Source organism: Pteropus medius, unplaced genomic scaffold (genome assembly GCF_902729225.1).
Source record: "Pteropus medius unplaced genomic scaffold, Ma_sr-lr_union100, whole genome shotgun sequence".
NCBI classification, from domain to species: Eukaryota; Metazoa; Chordata; class Mammalia; order Chiroptera; family Pteropodidae; genus Pteropus; species Pteropus medius.
Window position 1 is genome coordinate 29,865,087 of NW_024354502.1, and position 18,639 is coordinate 29,883,725.

The 18,639-nt window shown below is 38.7% G+C and overlaps 1 protein-coding gene across 11 annotated transcripts in view; it reads right to left on the reverse strand.

Annotated features, from left to right (window-relative positions):
- ZMAT4 (zinc finger matrin-type 4) overlaps window positions 1-18,639 on the reverse strand; it is a 373,556-nt gene that overhangs the window by 243,079 nt on the left and 111,838 nt on the right. For 10 of the 11 annotated variants that reach the window (XR_005650851.1, XR_005650852.1, XM_039853598.1 and 7 more), the window contains one exon: window positions 14,049-14,138. The exons of the other annotated variant lie outside the window; for it this stretch is intronic. Coding sequence is in view for 8 of the 10 variants with exons in the window: in XM_039853598.1 (XP_039709532.1) it covers window positions 14,049-14,138 (90 nt within the window). In the remaining 2 variants the exon portion in view is untranslated. The remainder of the gene's footprint in view (window positions 1-14,048; window positions 14,139-18,639) is intronic. 11 annotated transcript variants of the gene reach the window in all.

An 18,639-nucleotide genomic window follows, 5' to 3' on the forward strand; every position in this document is an offset into this window, starting at 1 on the left:
CAGTTTAGATGATGAATTATATCCTCACCCTTCCCCTAAAAACCTCAGTGGTCTGGCTACTACTTCATACCCCTTCTAGCCTCTTCTATCTCCACCCCTGCTTTGTTCTGACCTAGCCATGCTCACCCGCTTTCTGTACCTCCCCAAACTTTCATAAACACTGTTCTCTCCCCCTGGAATGATCTTCCTTACTTCTTTACCTAATTAATGCCTATGCCACCTAGGAATCACTCAGGTAAATGCCACCTAGGAATCACTGCTCAGAGAAACCTTCCTTCAGTTCCCAGCTAGGTCACCTCTCCTGAATGATCTCTCTTAGCTCCATGAGCGCTCATCCATAGCACTTCTCAGAACTTCCATTTTCAACTGAAAGCAGAGACCTTGCTTTCATCTAGCTTAGTCCACCACCTACTCCAAATCTGGAATAGGCACAAAACTCTTATTAAAGGATTAGATAGCTGAATAATTATTGCATAGAAAATAAAAGAAATATTTGAAATTATAAATAATCCACCAATCAAGTTTACTTACGAAGCATAATGTTGGTTTCCAGAGAACATTTAAATCACATGCTATAAAATTTGGAAAGCAGCAAGTGATTATTTCGTCCAGAGGAGGAAATAATCCAGGAAGGTGACTCGTCCAAGATCACTCGGCCTTTCTTAAAAGTCCAAGTGAAGTTCAGACGGGTTTTCTGTTTTCTGTTTTATTTCTAGATGACAAGACTTGCATTGTAGATATCAGGACTCGCACTGAGACTCCTTAAAATCTCTTCCAGGCTCAGATATCCTTTGGTTACGATTTAGTTTTATTCTTGTCTTGGGAGCATTCTATTTTTTCTTTTCTCCCTCCCTTCCTCCTCTTTACCTTCTTTTTGCCTCATTAGCTATGAAAGCAGAGAACTACTGCCAAGGATAGTATGTCTCACAAAAAAATAAAATAAATAAAAATACAAAGTCTGTAGAGAGAGAGGAATGTGTAGGAAAGACACACTAATGACCCTTATTTCTTGGTTTTCAGATTTCAGGTTATTGTACTATCTTGAATTTTTCCATTCCTCATTACAATCTAGGATAATAGATAATGAAAGATCAAACAAACTAATTCGCCAATTCTGGGATGTGACATCATGACCACTCATTTCTGAGGTTGCTAATGCCTAGTAGTGACCTTCCAGGATTATTAACAACTGAAATGTGAAGAGGTAATTTAATAAGAAACAGTCAACCATCACTCAATATACCAATAAAACAAGATTTTTTCCTTTTATAATAAAATATCAGAAATTAAAAGAAATACTGTGTCTTATGATACATATTCAGTGCTTCTAGCTCAAACTATAAAGACTACTTAAATTATATGGAGGATAATATTTGCTGAGTTCTTGAGGATCTGAAATCATAGATATTCCTTTAAAGGTCAGCTATAAAGCTATCTTAATAACTTTGAAGAAAAATGTCTTTTTCCATTAGGAATTCACAATAAAAATAATCTCATTTTCTACACAATTTTTCTTTTAACTATGCTTGGCAAAAGGACAAAATTAATAGATGAATTATACACAATAACAAAATGATTTGGCTACACAATGTCACAAATGAAGAGAAATAGTTCTTGTAGCAAACAATAGCCCTGTCCTCTGTTCACTCACAAATGCTTCTATAGAGAGTTTCGGTGAGGCTTCAAGAATGACATGCTCAAACAGCCACATTTTTACTATCTGTTAAAGTCACTGTGCCGTGATTGAATAACACCACTCATGAGTGGAAAGGAGGGAGCACAACAAACTGCACTGTGCACGTGGCTGAGGGGTGTGTGTGCCGTCACCCAGAGCTGTTCCAAATATTAACTCTCTTCTGGCTAGACTTAAATACTGAGGCTGGATAACGGCCAAGTAATGACAAGACATACGTGTTCCTCCAAGCAAAGCTCCAATGTGCAAATGCCAACACCATATTTCTCACTCTTTGTATTAGTTTAGTTTCTTTAAAACAAGAATGTTATCGAACACTGTAATATTTTCTCTCAGTTGTTCTAGTTCCTTGTCAATTACTCAGGTCTTCTGCAGAAAATGTATCTGTCAGCAGCATTTAGTCCTGGAATACAGAGAACTGAATTCCCCCGCTAGCTCATTCTCATCAGTCTGGTTTGTGTTTCCCCCTATCAAAGGTAGGTTCACTATCCACCCATTCATTAGAAAAGAGGAAAAAGTAACATCGTGAGCACCTATCCTTCACCAGATCCTGTGCTCCCTACTTGATGTTGACATTATAATATTTACTCTTCACAGTTGTCCGGGACATGTGGGTGGTTGCCACCATTATTTAAATAAGGAAATTAAGTCTTAGAAAAATTAAGGAACTTGACCAAGGTCACCCAGTCAGCATGAGCTGGCTGCCAGATTCAATCATGGGGCAGTTCCCAAAGCCTATACCTTTTCCTTACATCACACTGAATTGAGTGGCACCACAACACTCAATCCCTCAGATTTTCAATAGGTCTGTAAGGCCATCAAGGGAAGAAAAGGCATGATTAGGATGACCTTATGAACACTGTCTCAGCCCACTGCAAGCTCTGAGTAGAAAAACTCATTGAGTCACTCACTCCCATAAAGAATGTTCTATAGGAACTTAGCATTACTAATGTCACCGATATGTTGAAATGCCTGAGCTAGGAGTGAAAGTATGTTCTTAAAAATAAAGAAATGCAGGGCATCAAAGGCTGCCACGGGAAGGTGGCAGGATGAAAAGGTATTAGAATTAGCTGACCTCATTTATGATCCATTTTGTGTTTCTACTGCCTGAGCCTTCTTTATGTCATTTGTAAATTGGCACAGTAATATTCATATGAGAAAATTTTCTGAAAATTATGTAATATCACATATGCAGAGCTCCCAGTACTGCCCATGACACAGGGCAGGTGCACAAGAAAGGTTTGCTGGATCCAAGTTCAAAAAGATGTTTTACTGCAAATTAGTAGAACTCAGTGCATCATCCTTGTTTTTTTAATGTATTTTTGCAAGGCTTCATGGCATTTATCAGAAGACATTCATCACTGTCTCAGCATTACCTACACCAAATCCAGGTCACATAAAGTTATAAATATATCTTGTATTCTAATGTCACAACCTTTGGCTGGTTCTAAGGCAAGAAGAAAAAAAATATATTTTTTTCCCGAAAGAAACACATCAACCTAAACAAAGCGAAACAGTCACAAGCTAGAATGTAGTAATGGAAACAGACTTCTTTGTTCTGCAAGAATAACATGCTGAACATGAGAAATGCCCAGAGGTTACCAAGGAGAAACAGAATGGGCATACGGGGTCACTTAATGGGAAGACAGCAGGCATGATTTACGATGTAGCAATAAGACAGTAAAGACTCACTGCGCTATGTAGGACAGAGGAAGGAAAGGGAGGCGAGATCCTCTCACAGCCCTCCCTGCAGTCGGGAAGGAGATGAAGATAAATGGACCCAGATACATAAGGAAAGAAATCTGATTACAAGTGAGTGACAAAATTTTTCAGTAAAGAGTTGAGACTTAAGAGAAAAACAAACTTATGTTTTGAGAGATTCTAGCATGTTAACCAAGGAAATCCATCAGGAAAAAAAAAAATTAAGACAAGAAAGATGTGCTTGAGATACAGACACCTGAAAAGAGAAAACACAGCAGAAAGAAAAGTTAAAACTGAAGACCCCAGCCGCCACATGCCAGTGAGTCATCAAACTGAGCCAAGAGGCTCCTGTGCCAGCACTACCCCCCTGCAAAAAAAAGAAAGCCAAAATATAAACTAACATTTCAGAACTGGAGTTACAGAGTAATTATCACAGAACAAATAGCTCTTTTGCAGTCTGCGGTCATCAGAAATCTCCCCTAAATAAAGTACGTTCTTAAAAATAAAGAAATGAAAGACATCAAAGGCTACCACAAAGTGCCTTCACTCATTTTCAAGGGCCCATTTAGTGTGCAAAGTGAAAGACGCATGCTAAGGAATTTGACTTATACCCATCCCTTAAGCTCTTCCAACAGATATGCTCAAACTCTTCACCCTTGAGTCAGTGCCAAAATTTCCTCCAGAGAACTTCCTGAGGGCCTTGCTCTTTCTTCGTATGGCTGAAAGAGGGTTGGGATCTGGGAAGGACATCTGTTGCTGTTAGCTCCACATCAATGCCTATACTAACAGTCCTGGTTTGTGGCAAAATAGGGTCAAGCCAGGAGAAAGCAGGCAGCAGCTAGTGACAGAGACAGCAAATAAGTAAGCAGGGTTTGCCAGGGGGGAAGATGGAGTTGGAATGTGTAGGTCTTGAACAGAAGCAATTGCTGGAGAAACTAGTTTATTCTATGACAGCATACCCTCCAAGAACCTGCCTCCCTTCCTTCAGGTTTTTCTATTTGAAGATGGTGGATATGGGGCCAAGAACGTGGTGAAGATTCTTATGGAAACACAGTCCCTAACCCTCAGACTTTCTTGAACAAACCCAATTTCACAAAGTTCACAAAAAGCTTTTAACAAAGACACTTTGATAGATATATAATTGAAGTATATACAATTGCATACAAATAATTTTTATTAAAACCATTTTTACAATCACAATTGTTTTAAAAAACAATAGGACATCTTATTATGAAAATATAAACAATTACATATAAAACCTCTCTGTTTGAAGTGCTAAGGGTACAAAGATGAAAAAGGCAAGGACCCTGCCCTCATAAAGTCTAAAACTGTGCTCTCTAGATCTTACCAACTCAGCCTTTTAAACTAAGGAAGAACAGGATGGACCCTGGGGGTCATTGGACCTAGGCTCCAAGATCACATTTGAGCTATTCCAGCCCTGAAAATAACCCCAGTTCTCCTGCTGGAAGCACATATCTAATACCTGCCAACTTCAGCATCCTCTGTGGAAGCCCTCTAGACCACTTTCTATTGGCTTAGTTCAGGAAGTCAGGATTCTGGTACTATCTTTACCCCAGTCGCCCCACTTGGTGACTGCCTTTAGCTCGCTTAACATACTGTCTTTGCTTTGGACATCAGAACACCTGTAGAGTATCTCTAGCCTGTGCCTCTGTGGGATCCACTTTCTGGGCTAGGCTTGGTCTCGCCCTCCATCAGAGAAGTAAATAGGCTTGACTGAGAAAAAGCTCTGCAGACAAAAGTTCCTTCTTCCTCATTGCCTGCTATCCCCTGGCTGGAGGAAAACTCACCTTTATGTAACCTTAGTCCTGTTCAGCCTAGATTAATGTGGAACAATCTGGAGAAAGGGTTTCCCTCACATCCTTCCTTGCTTCTCAGATCTTTCTGCCCTCTGGGTCTTGGCCTTAAGAATGAAGGTTATCGTGGCTGTAGGAGGGGGCAGCAACCATCCAGTTGTCAAGTTCTAAACCTGGAAGTCATTCAAAAACCGTCATCTTTTGCACACTCATTATTCAGTTCATCTTCTTACCTACTTAATTATCCCTCAAATCCTTTTGTTTCTCATTTTTCACTGCTGCCATCACCCCATCTAAGGTCGCACTCTTTCAGTGAACTACTAAAAGTCTGATACTCGACACTTCATCTCAACTCTTCTCTTCATCAATCCATTCTTTGCATCTCACATCGCTGCCTGTTTCTATCTCCGAACACCAGCCATGACGGCTTACTTTTTATTCCTTAAGTGTGCTGTGGTTGCTCTGACTGCAGGGGCTTTGCATATGCTATTCCCTCTGCCTGAAATCCCCCTGTCTCCTCTCACCTATTTAACTAGTTAATCCTTAATCTTACTCATCTTTTAGACACAGTTCAAGCATCACTTGTTCAGAGAAGCCTTCTCTGGTCTCAAAGGCCTTATTATTTCTCCATTATATGCTTTTCCATTACTTTCTTTCATTTTCATATGTGTATGATCCTTTAAAAATTAATGTCCTTATCTCCCACTATCCTACAAACACTTGTAAACAGAAACTATACTTGTTTCAATCACCATTAAATTCTCAGCAATCACCACAGAACCTGACTCCCAGTAGGCAGTCAATTACTATTTCTTAAATAAAAGAATAAATGAATGAGGAATACATAGCAACCAAGAGCTCAGGTTCTGGAGCCAAATAGTATTATGTTTGAATCTTGGCTGTATCATTTACAGGGTGTGAAATTATAGATAAGATACTTGACCAAAAGCTTCTTTTTAAAGGGAAGCAATAAAGATTTCTACTTGCATTTGTAAAGTTCGAATGAAATATCTACCTAGTATTTAGTATACAGCCTGACACATAAAGAGGGCTTAATAAGTGTCTGCTAACAAGAGACTATAACCAATGATACGCCAACAATAGAACAATGGAGTTGTAGAGGACAGGAGGGAGGCCGGGAGGATTTCACTAATCAAAGACCCATAATACCAAGTCCACTTAAAAAAAAATTTTTACTTTCATAGCTATCTTTTTGAGGAATCTTGCTTTCTTCTCCTCTTGAAAAGATTCTACATAGAAGTAATAACTACGATCTATATTTCAGTATGAATGAGTTTCAGAACCAGAGTCCCAAGCTAGAGACCTAGTCTCAGGTCTAGAATGTCATGTACAGCTGAAGTGCCGGACTGCACACTCGCATCAAAGAAGAGATCTGTTTTCTTCATTTAAATTACTATTAGTGTATCTCTGTAACAAAAATTTTTATTCCACTTTTGGCTACAGTTTGGAGAGGAAATGATGGACTTTCCAGGATATGTCATTGATGTGTTGTGACAAGAAAGAATATTCTAAATCATTGCTATCCTAGAAAATTAAGGAGTTTTGGTTACTGTAAGTAGAGTTTGATGGGTAGAAGAAACAAACCACCCTCATTATTTCCACAGTGTTGCAGGCTTCAAGCAAATTCCTACAACGTAACCTGTTCATAAGTTTCAAAGTATCTGCATTGAAAGAAACAAAGCACAAAGCAACAATATGGATTCCAGCTCAGGGGTTTGGAATGATACATCCTACTGGGAAAAACTTTCAACCTGTTGGCTGTTGATAAACTAAAACTGGCAAGGAACAGAGGACAGGGCAGCTTTGGATTCTGGAATGATCTGAAGGGACCGTTGCCGTGAGGAGGAAGACACACACCTAGGAGAGTGACAACGCCTCTTCTTCCGTCACCAAAACTCACACAGAAGTTGGCAAACGTTTTCTGTGAGTAAATATTCTGCTCGGTTAATATTTTAGGCTTTGTGAGACGTAGCTCTGCTGCTGTGGAGTGAAAGGAGCCATATGCAGAGGACTGAGTGTGGCTATGTTCAATAAGATTTTATTTATGGACATTAAAATTTGAATTTCGTGTAATTTGCACGTAACGATATATTATTCTTTTGATTTTTCTCCCAAACCTTTAAAAATATAAAAACCATTTCTAGCTTATAAAAACAGGCAGTGGCGGCATTTCACCAGTGGCTATTTTCTGACTCCTGACTTAAGACACATAAATAAATACTCACGCCTATCGATTTTCTAGTTGCTTTTTAGGTCTTTCAGGTGAAAACAGCAGGCCTGAGCCTAACTGGACTATGAAAGTTATAAATTGTACTTTAGAGACCAAAGAATGGAACTGACATACAAATTCCATGAAAAAAAAAAAACACTTTACATACACTTTACAGTTTATCATGCACCTTTGCAAACCGGAAGCTTTTATTGAGCCCCTTTCACATCTCCGAGAGGCAGGCAGGGCAGTGATTATAGGCCCGGATTAAAACCATGGCAATTAAGGTTTAGAAAGTCCAAAAGAAAGTTGTAAAACAACTCTGCCACAGAGCTGGGCCCAAATCCCCATTTCCAGTTCTAAATGCACAGCTGGAAGCTCAGACACACAGCATCTGTTGGTAAATGCACCTTTCTATGAGAAGTCCCCCATGAATGCCGCAGCAGATCATGTGAAATAAAAACAATTTTGACAAAGTAAATGTTAATATTATGTACAAGATAGGTTTGTACCTTTGTCCACCATACCAACCTCAATTTTTGTCTCCAATGATATACTGGATGAATACTGTCTGCCTAAAATTCATGTGACCTCATTTGGGAATAGGGTCTTTGCAGATTAATTAGTTACGATGAGGTCATGCTGGATTTTAGTGGGACCTAAATCCCATGACTGGTGTCCTTACATGAAGAGGGGAGAACACAATGAAATACACACAGAGAAAAAGGCCATGCAAAGGCAGGCTAGTGTGTTGCAGCTGTAAGCCAAAGTTCACCAAGGAGTGCCAAGAATCGCTAGCAGCCAAGAGAGAAGCATGGCCCAAATTTCCATCCAGAGTCTCCAGAGCGAGGTCCTGCCTACACTTTGATTTCAGATTTGTAGCCTCCAGGACAGAAAGAGGATAAATTTCTATTGTTTTAAGCCACCCAGTTTGTGGTAATTTGTTACAGCAGCCATAGGAAACTCAACACAGCCACCCAGCAAGCACAGCATACTCTAGAAATACCTTTGAATTTTGCTTCCCAAAAGACATTACTCTTGCTGACTCCATACTCGAAAGACCCCTTTCCCACTAGTCTTCATTTGGCTCCCCAGCATCTATCTCTCAAGAATCAGCTCACTGTCACTTTCTCTAAGAAACCGTGTCCTGTCCCATCCTACCAGGAGAGTTTGGGGACACCTCTCCTTATCCACGTGGTAGCTCATGTCTATGGTACCACCTATCACACTGTATTAAAAGACACGGTTTGCAATCAGATGCCCCCACACACTAGATCCTGAATTCTTTTGAGGAAGGTTCCAAGTCTTTTCATTTTTATACCCTAGCACTTAGTCGATGCTTACTAACTGTCTCACGAAGTGACATGGTGAGCTAGTTCGCAGTCCCAGAGGAAATTTTGTTTTGTTTTGTTTTACATTTTCTCAGCCTTGTCTCTGCCGCTTACCAGCTATATAACCAGAGTCAAGTTACTTAATCTATTTCAGTTTGCTTCTCTGCAGAGATAAGGACAGTCCCTACCTTATACAGGAGTTGTGAGGATTACGTGTGTTAATGTATGTAAAGCATTTAGAACTTAAGTGGGAAGTGCCCGATAAGTGCCAGCTACTGCTGTTACTTTCCCTCAGTGGTGTTCGATGACTCTGGACCCAGCAATGGCTTCAATGCCTAAAAATAAGATATGATTTCGAGGTATGTGGAAGAAGCCTAGGAATAGGATTTAGGGAAGCAGGGAGAGTCTTAATCTCAGGCCTGACCAATTTGGACAAGTCATGGTGCTTCTTTGAGCCTTATTTTCACCTTTGTAACAAGAGCAAGGAGATGGGGGCTCTGCGTGGAACAGGTGAGTCCTTCCAACCTGAAATCCAGGATGTTTAGGAACCTGTGAAAGGGATACTGGAGGTTCTCAAGCTATACAGAATATTTTAGATCTAAGGGAAATCAGATAAATATTTAGGCCTAACAAGCCTGATCACACTAACCAAATGTCAAGTTTCTCCACTTAGAAGGAATTATATTAACTCCATGTAAAAACACTATTTACTTAATATTAACTGGAGATTCGGGTTGGCAGCTACTTATCTTTACAGAATAAAAATAACAGTAAAACTAAGTCACCTTTTTACTTAAAAGTGCTATTTCCCAAATACATGATTTTTTTTCCCAAAGTATGTGATCCATGGGTAAGACGATAATAAAAAGAGCCATTAGTGAAAACCTGAGATTCTTAATGCACTAGAGGATTTCTAAAGTCCTTTTTGACTCTAATGCTCAGGGGATTACTGAAAGTTTCTCTAAGGCAATCAAGTATAACAATTTATTCCACATGTAATTTTATTCTGTGACACCAAGGCGAAAATATTTTGCTCTAAAATTTCAGGGGAAAAATACATAAAAGATCCAATTGTGGATTCTAAAGAGTAAAAGCATGTGAAGGGGAGATTTAAAAGCTAAAAATGCCAGGATAGGAGAAAGAAAGGAATTTAAGTTTTTAAAGAACAACAACGACGACGACAATGACGACAATGACGAAGAGATCACATAATCCGGAGTAGAAATGGCTATAGATCTTGGGAATAATAATAAGCACTTCTGTTCATCTGTATGCAAATTTGAAGCTACTATATATATCCAGAGGCCTCAGATGGGGGAAGGGAAGGGTGGCTGTCATTACCCATCAGCCCCATCAATTTCTGGAATCACTATGAACTCAAAGTTCATGTACGGTCAGGGTCCGAAAAGTCAGCAACAAGTTTTCTGTCTTTGTAGAAGCCACTCACTTTGTTGGGTATTCAGAGCAGCCATGACACTGTTCTCAGTCAGGTCACACTAGGATGCAAACCTGTCACAGCCCCTGGAAGCAGCACAGGTGGGAGCACGGGCAGGAGTAGAGAATAAGGTGTTACATACTTCCAAGAACACAGGGTGCTGGTGAAAATGCGTGCAGAAAGTGCTTTGAAAACGAAGTGTTGAATAAATGAGTTACCTCGCTTGGGCATTATGACATTAGATGTTATTGTTATCCCATTTAGCAACCATGTGGAAATAAACAAAGAACAATCAATGAGAACCAGAAAGGTTATTTATTCAAAGCTTGATATAGCAAGGAAGTCAGCCACCATCACTTGTGTTTGGAGGAGACACAAAGGCAAGCAGAAAAGTGAGAATGCTTTATAATGGAAAAAAGGGGATGCTTCAGATATGCCATGAGAGGAGACTGTTGGCTTAGGGAAGCTGTGAGTGTGTTAACCTATGTGATTGGTTAGGGCAGCATATGCAGCTTTTTCCTAGTTGGTTCTAAGCTGGAAGTGGGGACAAAAATTAGAGAAGCTATCGAATTAGGTAGTAATCAAGCCCTGGCCATTTGAGGCCTATTGTTACAAGGGTTATTGTTTGTCTTCCCAGATTAATACTAAACACAGTGGTCTGACTTTCTGTAAGTCTAACTTAGGCAAGATTCTTGGGCTGGTTACTGTACATTGATGGCTTGGGTTTCTAAACAAAGTTCTATTTTTATATATGGCCTGGCCATTGTCTATTTGTATATTCAGTCTCTCAACTCTTAGGTATCAATCCGTACAAAAGAAAGTTGTTCCAGATAATTACCAGTATTGATTCTTAGAGCCCTGGAGAAAGACTAGGGGTAGCTTCCACACTTCACACAATATATCAAAACACCCAGTGGAAATGACATATTCACCTATGACATGGACATGCAGCCTAATAAAAGCATCAACCGCATCTTTCAAAAAAGATCATTATGTTGCTTTTCTTGCTTACTGATTTGCTTATATACAACGATTAATAAGTTATAGAAAATGATTTAATAAATACATCGATGGTGGATCAAAGTTTTTAAAATGTAGAATACATCAAAAGAAAAAATTCTCAAATGCTCACAAACATTTCTTGCTCTAAAATCCAAATATCTTCTTTCCATAAAGTGACCTCGGGGTTACTGGCAGAACAGGATGAAGCCTGAGTGGGGTGACTCATGGGTCTGACCAGGTGGCAAAGACCGAGTTGTCTAGGAACACCAGCTTGAGTCCCAGCGTCCCCTTCTGTCTGCCTGATCGAGCCCTCTCTAGGAGCTCAGATATAAGTGCAACATTCATCATTAGAACTTGAGTGGATAGAAAGTAATCCATGTTCAAAGAGCTAATTGTCAAGTGTCTGTGAACCCAGTGTTTCTCTTAGGATAAGACACTAAATGCCTATTGAATGAAGGAATATAGGCACCATCCCTGGATAATCTCAAAGGGAAAAAAAATCTAATTTTGTTCTCTCTTCTAATAGATACCTGATGGAAAGCATGACTCTAGTGTAGCTACAGGACTCTAAGATAACATAAAAGCTGGCTTAGGCCAACTCTCCTGTGGGCTCATAAATTCTGTTGATAGGAATGCACCTGTCTTCTTTCCTCACTCCCACCGCCTCCATCCGGCACAATCCATTCTAACCCAAAGACCCCAGATCAAATGCCAACTCTTCAGTAACACTTTTCCTGATGGGATTGCTCTGGCTCAACTTTGTCTCCATGGGATTTTGTGCAGAATGTTAATAAACACCTATTCTGTGGCATTATAGCTATTTTTTATACAATGTTAATCTCCCTCACTATATAATGAGTATCTTTTAGAAAAGCCTGTGTTTTATTTACCTCCCTTTCCTCAGTGCCTGATGTATAAAAATGTACCTCATTACTTATCCTTTCATTTCATATTCACAAAAACCCAGTGAGAAAAGCATGATTATTAAAGCCTTATCGAGCAAACTGAGGCTCTAAGAAATCAATTATTTGTCCAAGGTCATAAAGCTAAGAGCTGACAGAAATAGGCTCAGCCCCACTTCTAAGCAGCTTGTAAAGTTTTCATGACATCTTTTGCCTCCAGTAAGCTCTAAATGTTGCTTCACCCAGGCCGTAAAGAAAACTCCACAGAGTTCCAGATTAGTATGTGTATGAGCACTTCATTTTGCGATGCTTAGAGGCATGCTTGGAATTCGCTAACAACACCAGCCCTGATATTCACTACCTTTGGTCATAGCTGTTCTCTTGCTCTCTCTTTTTTTTTCCTGTGAAGAATATACAGATACAGTTTTTGTCAAGTTTCTTCAATGATCATGTATTAATTTTTAATAAAGAGAAGATTGGCATCCATATGACAGCAAAGGAAAACAGGATCACAAGCATAAGTGATAGTATAGGATACCAAGAAGGAACTTCTTTGTTTAATCTTCAGTGTATATTGTGGAGGATCTCTGCAATGGATGGCTGTAAATACTACACTCAATGTTAGTGTAGCCATTATAGAAAACAATATAGAAGTTCCTCAAAAAACTAAAAATAGAAATACCATAGAATTCATCAATTCCACTTGTAGATATTTATTCAAAGAAAATGAAAATACTAATTTGAAAAGATATATGCACCTCTATGTTCATTGCAGCATTACCAGTAATAGACAAGATATGGAAGCAACCAACATATCCATTGATAGAATAGATAAAGATGTGGTACTTATATACAATGGAATATTACTCAGCAATAAAAAATAAAATCCTTCCATTTGTGACAACATGGATGGACCTAGAGGGTATTGTGCTAAGTGAAATAAGTCAGACAAAGACAAATACCACATGATTTCACTTATATGTAGACTTAAAAAAAAAATCCAAACAAAAGAACAAAATAAAACAAAACAAAAACAGACTCAAAAACAAAGAACAAACTGATGGTTGCCAGAGGGTAGAGGGTAGAGGGAGAAGTGAAAAAAAGTAAAGAGGAATATCATCAATAATAGTGTGATAAATTTGCACAGTGACAGATGGTTACTAGGCTTAGTGCGGTGTTCGCTCATCGTAAGATATATAAATGTTGAATCAGTATGTTGTACTTCTGAAACTAATATAATGTTATGCCAACTATAATTTAACAAGAAAAACAGCTCAAATTAAAAACAATATTCTACTCATTAGGAAAAGTAAGCCCTGCTGGGAAGAAGGAATATTTATTGCATCAGTCTTAGCTTTAGCCTGGCTAAAGCAAACTCTTTGCTTTGACTTTACACCCTCAAAGCAATTTTCTAATTATCATTTGTCTTCCCAAGTAAATGTTCCCTCAAGGACAGGGGTTGCTGATCAAAAGCCCTGAGTATTTTTATTTTCAAAATGTGCACAGTCCTCATTATAAATGAACAAATTGGCATTCTGTTTTACACACCAAAGGAAAAATAAAATATGTAAAAAGCAAAGTATCTGCTATTTCTGACAGGTTTGCCCCTTAGGTCATGTCTTCCTTGCTCTTTGCCTTCTGGTGGTTCCTGTCTCCCCTCACTCAACCTCTTTCCGTCCCAGCACCTCTGTGTATCCTTTCTCCGCACAATCCCAGAATGGTATATTCAAAAAGTCCTCCAACATCATGCTGGCAAGTTCCGGCAGGAAAAAGAAAAAAGGCTTGCTTACATGTAATATTTTCTGTAATGCGTAATGAGAACTGTTTCTACTAACTTAACTTTCCCACTAAGCTGGACATGACCACAATTCCTACATCTGCAAAAGTCTTAGCAAGAAGAACAAATCGTCTAAGGATATCACATGGTGCCAGATACTCACATTTTCTGACCGGAGCCTCTTGGCAGGACACCCACCGTCCCTGGGATGAAGCATGTAATACAGTCGGACTTTGCTTGCATGCTTTCGACTCTGGGAAGGAAAAGCAGAAGCAGATACTGTGAAAGAGAAGGCATTTTAAATCCTTGGAAACACAGCCAGTGACTTGGGCTTGGTTCATGCACCTAAAACTAAAAGATTGCTTACTGGAGGGGAGAAAAATATATACATGTATATAAATAAAATTTTATGTAGCCATTAAAAAAAAAATGCCAAGAAGTACTTTTATTAGAAAACACTTTTACACGTTCCTGTGAGTTATATGAGATGAAGGTTTAGATAAGTTAAGTGACTTGCCCAAGGTCATGAAGCCAATATAATTTCAGGATTAGAAAACATAGTCCATGAAAAAAGATAAAAGCATTGGGACCTTTTAGCCTAGAGTGAACGATATATTTAATTATATTAAAAGTAAGAACAGGTCAGCAGAAGGAATAATACAAGGATCAACTATGTTGAAAATCTAGGTTATCTACCTTCTCTCTCGCTCCTGCTGCCCTATCCAAAGAAGCCAGGAACAATGCCCCCTGGGAGTCAGGCATATACAGTATCTCCAACAGAAGCCTTTCCCTCTGATCTTCTCATACCTGAACCTCATTAATAAGCTGTCAAAAGGGATTTTCCAAAGTCAGATACCATGAGCAAACAAAATATATTGTCCACACATCTCAGGACTAGTTCAGCACAAGCTCCACATAAGTAGGCACGCCAGTGAACAAACAAAGCCTCACCTCCTGCAGGATTAGCAAAGCTATCAATTCCTGCTTGCACTGCTTGGTGAAACTAATTGCTGTTCAATTCCATTGTTCCTCTATGCCTTTGATCAACCCAAGAGCCCACCCAAACTCCCATCAACTTTAAAGAAGACTGCAGTTCTGACTTTCAAGTTACTTCTTGAGGCAGGAGGGTGGAGTGAAAAGGGCACTAATAAAATACAATAATGCATTGCATAGTGACCGTTCAGTTAACACAAACCGCATATACAATGATGGTGCCAAAAGATATAAAGGAGCTGAGAAATCCCTTTCACCTAGTGGCGTCGCAGCCATGGTAATGTCGTAGCCATTATAATGTCCTAGCACAAAGCATTACTCAAGTGTTTGTGGTGCTGCTGGTGTTATCAAACCTACCGTATTGTCAGTGGTGTAAAAGTATAGCAATTTGATTATGTGCAAGACATACCTGATAATGATAATAAATGACTATGTTACTAGTTTATGTATTTACTATATTATGCTTTTTATTGTTATGTTACAGTGTCCTCTTACAACATATAAAAAAAAAACGTTTGCTATAAAACAGTACGCCATAATATGCCAGCAGCAGCCTCATACATCTCGTATTTACCAAGTCTTTGAACTGCATAATTTTCTCTTCATTTAATCTCCTGTTGTTTTTACAATAACATTTTATACAGGTCTGTAGACTAGGAGCAAAAGGCTATGTCATAGCATAGGTATGTAGTAGGCTACACTATCTACGTTTGTGTAAGTGAACTCTATGTTGTTTGCACAACAAAGAAACTGCCTAAAGATGCATTTCTCAGGATGTATCCCTATTGTTAAGCAGCACACAACTGTAGTCAGAAGTTCCAGCTCTACTATTTTCTGTGATATCGAACAAGTCATTTACTCTAATTTGTTTATGGCCAAAATGAGTTTCATTTTCTCCATGTGCAAAATGAACATAATAATATTTATTAGGGTTACCATGAGAATCAAATGAAACGATGCGTGTGAAAAATTGCAATCTACATAATGCTAAATAAACATTTCTCACTAATGACTGTCCCAATCTCTAACTTTGGTTCTACTGTAGTCTCTACAATGCAAATTCGTCTCAAATCCATTGCTACTTAATTCCAATCCCTTATCTTTTCTTTCACTCAGAGATTATTTCCTTCTTTTAGAGGCTTTGGTTCTACTTTGCTCTTATTAAAAGTTGGGTTCTAGCCGGTCTCCTGGATGATAATTTGCCTTCGTAGATTAGTCACAAAGGCAAAGTAATTTTCGGAGAACACACAGCAACTTGCATCTTGTTTACGGGATATATTATAAAGCCTTTCTGTCTGATTTTCCTCATTTATCACTTTTTTAATTCCTTCATTGTGCCTATAGCAAGAAGACTATGCTTCTAAACAGTCCTTGGATACTTTTAAGCCTTTAAATGGGTTTAAAAGTCTACTGGAACATGAAAAATATTTATAGAACTGTAAAAGTACTGAAATGTAATTTTGAAATATATTTGTAGCCATTTCTAGGGAGCAGAGTAATGTTTCATCAAGGTTTATCTGGAGTCTTGTTTGTCTGGAAGACTGGTAGGACAGAAAAATAGAGATCTATGTGGACCTGTGTTAGATAATTTGTTTAAAATAAATTTATTTATTTAAATTAGTTTCAAGTATACAGTACATTGGTTAGACATCTATTTTGCTCATAAAACGATCCCCCAATTGCTACCTCCCTCCCCTGACTCTCCGCTTAGCCATCATATTAATGTTAATTGCATTCCCTGTGCCGTGCTCCCCATCCTCCTGCCCAACTATCAACTACTAATTTGTCCTTCTTTAATCCTTCACCCCATCTTCCAGCTCCCCAAACCCCCTCCCCTCTGTCTGTCACCAAATTNTACCAATTTGCAATCCTACCAACAATGTATGAGGGTTCCCTCTTCTCCGCATCCTCACCGACACTTGCTGTTATTTGATTTATTGATGATAGCCATTCTGACAGGTGTGAGGTGATATCTCATTGTGGTTTTAATTTGCATTTCTCTGATGTTAGCGACCTTGAGCATCTCTTCATATGTCTGTTAGCCATCTATATTTCCTCTTTGGAGAAGTATAGAGGAAATACAGATGGCTAACTGTGTCAGATGATTTTAACACCACCATTTAGCTTCCGCAGATTTTTGAGAACCATTCAGTTCAAACTAGAATTTTTCTTTTTGCAGATAAATATGTTGATTATTAAAATCTGTATAGATTTTCTACAGTTTTGTTTGTTTGTTGATGGTAAGGGGTAGTGGTAATATTAGGAATATATTGCTCCAGTAAAAAAAAATTTAGAAACCTACAAAATGCTGAATGCAGCTACAGAGCCTGGGTTAGTGAAAAGCACAACAGACAGGTAATTGGTGAAAAAACAATGAGATAGCCATATGAACTCAAATATGGCTAAAATAGGTTTTCAATTTTTCATTTGTTATCATAGAAGGACTTCTTATTACAGTTCCTGCATCATCAATCTACTCAAAGCCCTGGACTCTCAGAGAACAAAAATCATGGCAAAATTGGAAATCTCATAATGCAGCCTGTTTTGTGTGTGTGTGTGTGTGTGTGTGTGTGAGGTGTGTGTGTTTCCTTTCCTAAAATGTTACATTTCTTTCAAAAAGATCCTTTCCAGCAAAGGCAGAGTTCATTGGCTATTTAGCTGCAGTTTGATAAAACTGGTAAAACCCTTTAGCTGAAAAGAAAGAGAAATAACTGATAAATTCTGCTGTGAAGCCATTAGTGATGGGAGATGTTGGGATTTAAGGCTTATTAGCAATTTTGTTTATTAAAGGCCATATTTCTCTCTCAGCTCCTCCAGCCTCCAGGGATGATAGGAGGAGGACCGACTACCCTTTGTACTTTGCCCTTGTGTGTGTGGGTGAAGAGAAAGAGAGCCTTGGCAAACGCCAACTAATTCTGGAATGATAGTTGAGTTGTTCTCTTTCATTATTTAGCTGTGTCCCTTTTGCCTGGTCATCTCTTTTCCCTTCCACTGCTTTTCCAGGCTTCCTGAGACAAATCCAGTGCCTTCCCACCCATGAGTCAGCCCTGACCTTGGGCAAGAAGTAAAAACCTCGAAGACAGAGGAGTGTGGAGTCACCCTCCCAGACAGTCTGATTCAAATCCAAAGCCATTTCCACATGATCTTGGTTAACAAGGGGAAGAGGTTCTCAGTAGAATGTTCTGGCGTGTATAACATCTTGCTCTGCCTCAGCTCTGGAGTCTTCAATGCCATTGAACACCAGGTACAGTTCTGCTAGTAAACTCTCACCTTTCTTTATAAAACATGCCCCTTTTTCTCAAGATAAGACATTTTTGAGTCACCGACAGTGTCCTCCTCCAACTGGCTCCTCTCAAACCCTTAACTACCCAAATTACTTGACAATTGGCCCAGCAATCTCACTCCTTTCAATTTGTTGTAAAAATAAAACCTTCCCCACAAAAAGTTAAAATCAAATTTGAGCAAAGGTGTTTATTGCAGTATTATCTAAAAAGGAACAAAAAAAAATGGGAGACAGCTACATACATATTCAATAATTAGACTGGTTAAAGCAGCCATGGAATGCTATGATGTTCACTTAGAAATTGGAAAAAAAAAATGCTTTCTACATAATAAATGTTGAGTGAAAAGTGCTAAACTCAGATTGCTTGTATACTGTGATTATAATTATATAAAAATTCATAAGTATATCAATAAGAGCTATAGCATGATTTATCAGGGTAGAGGGAGTATGAATAGTTTTTGTTTTTTATTTCTATAAC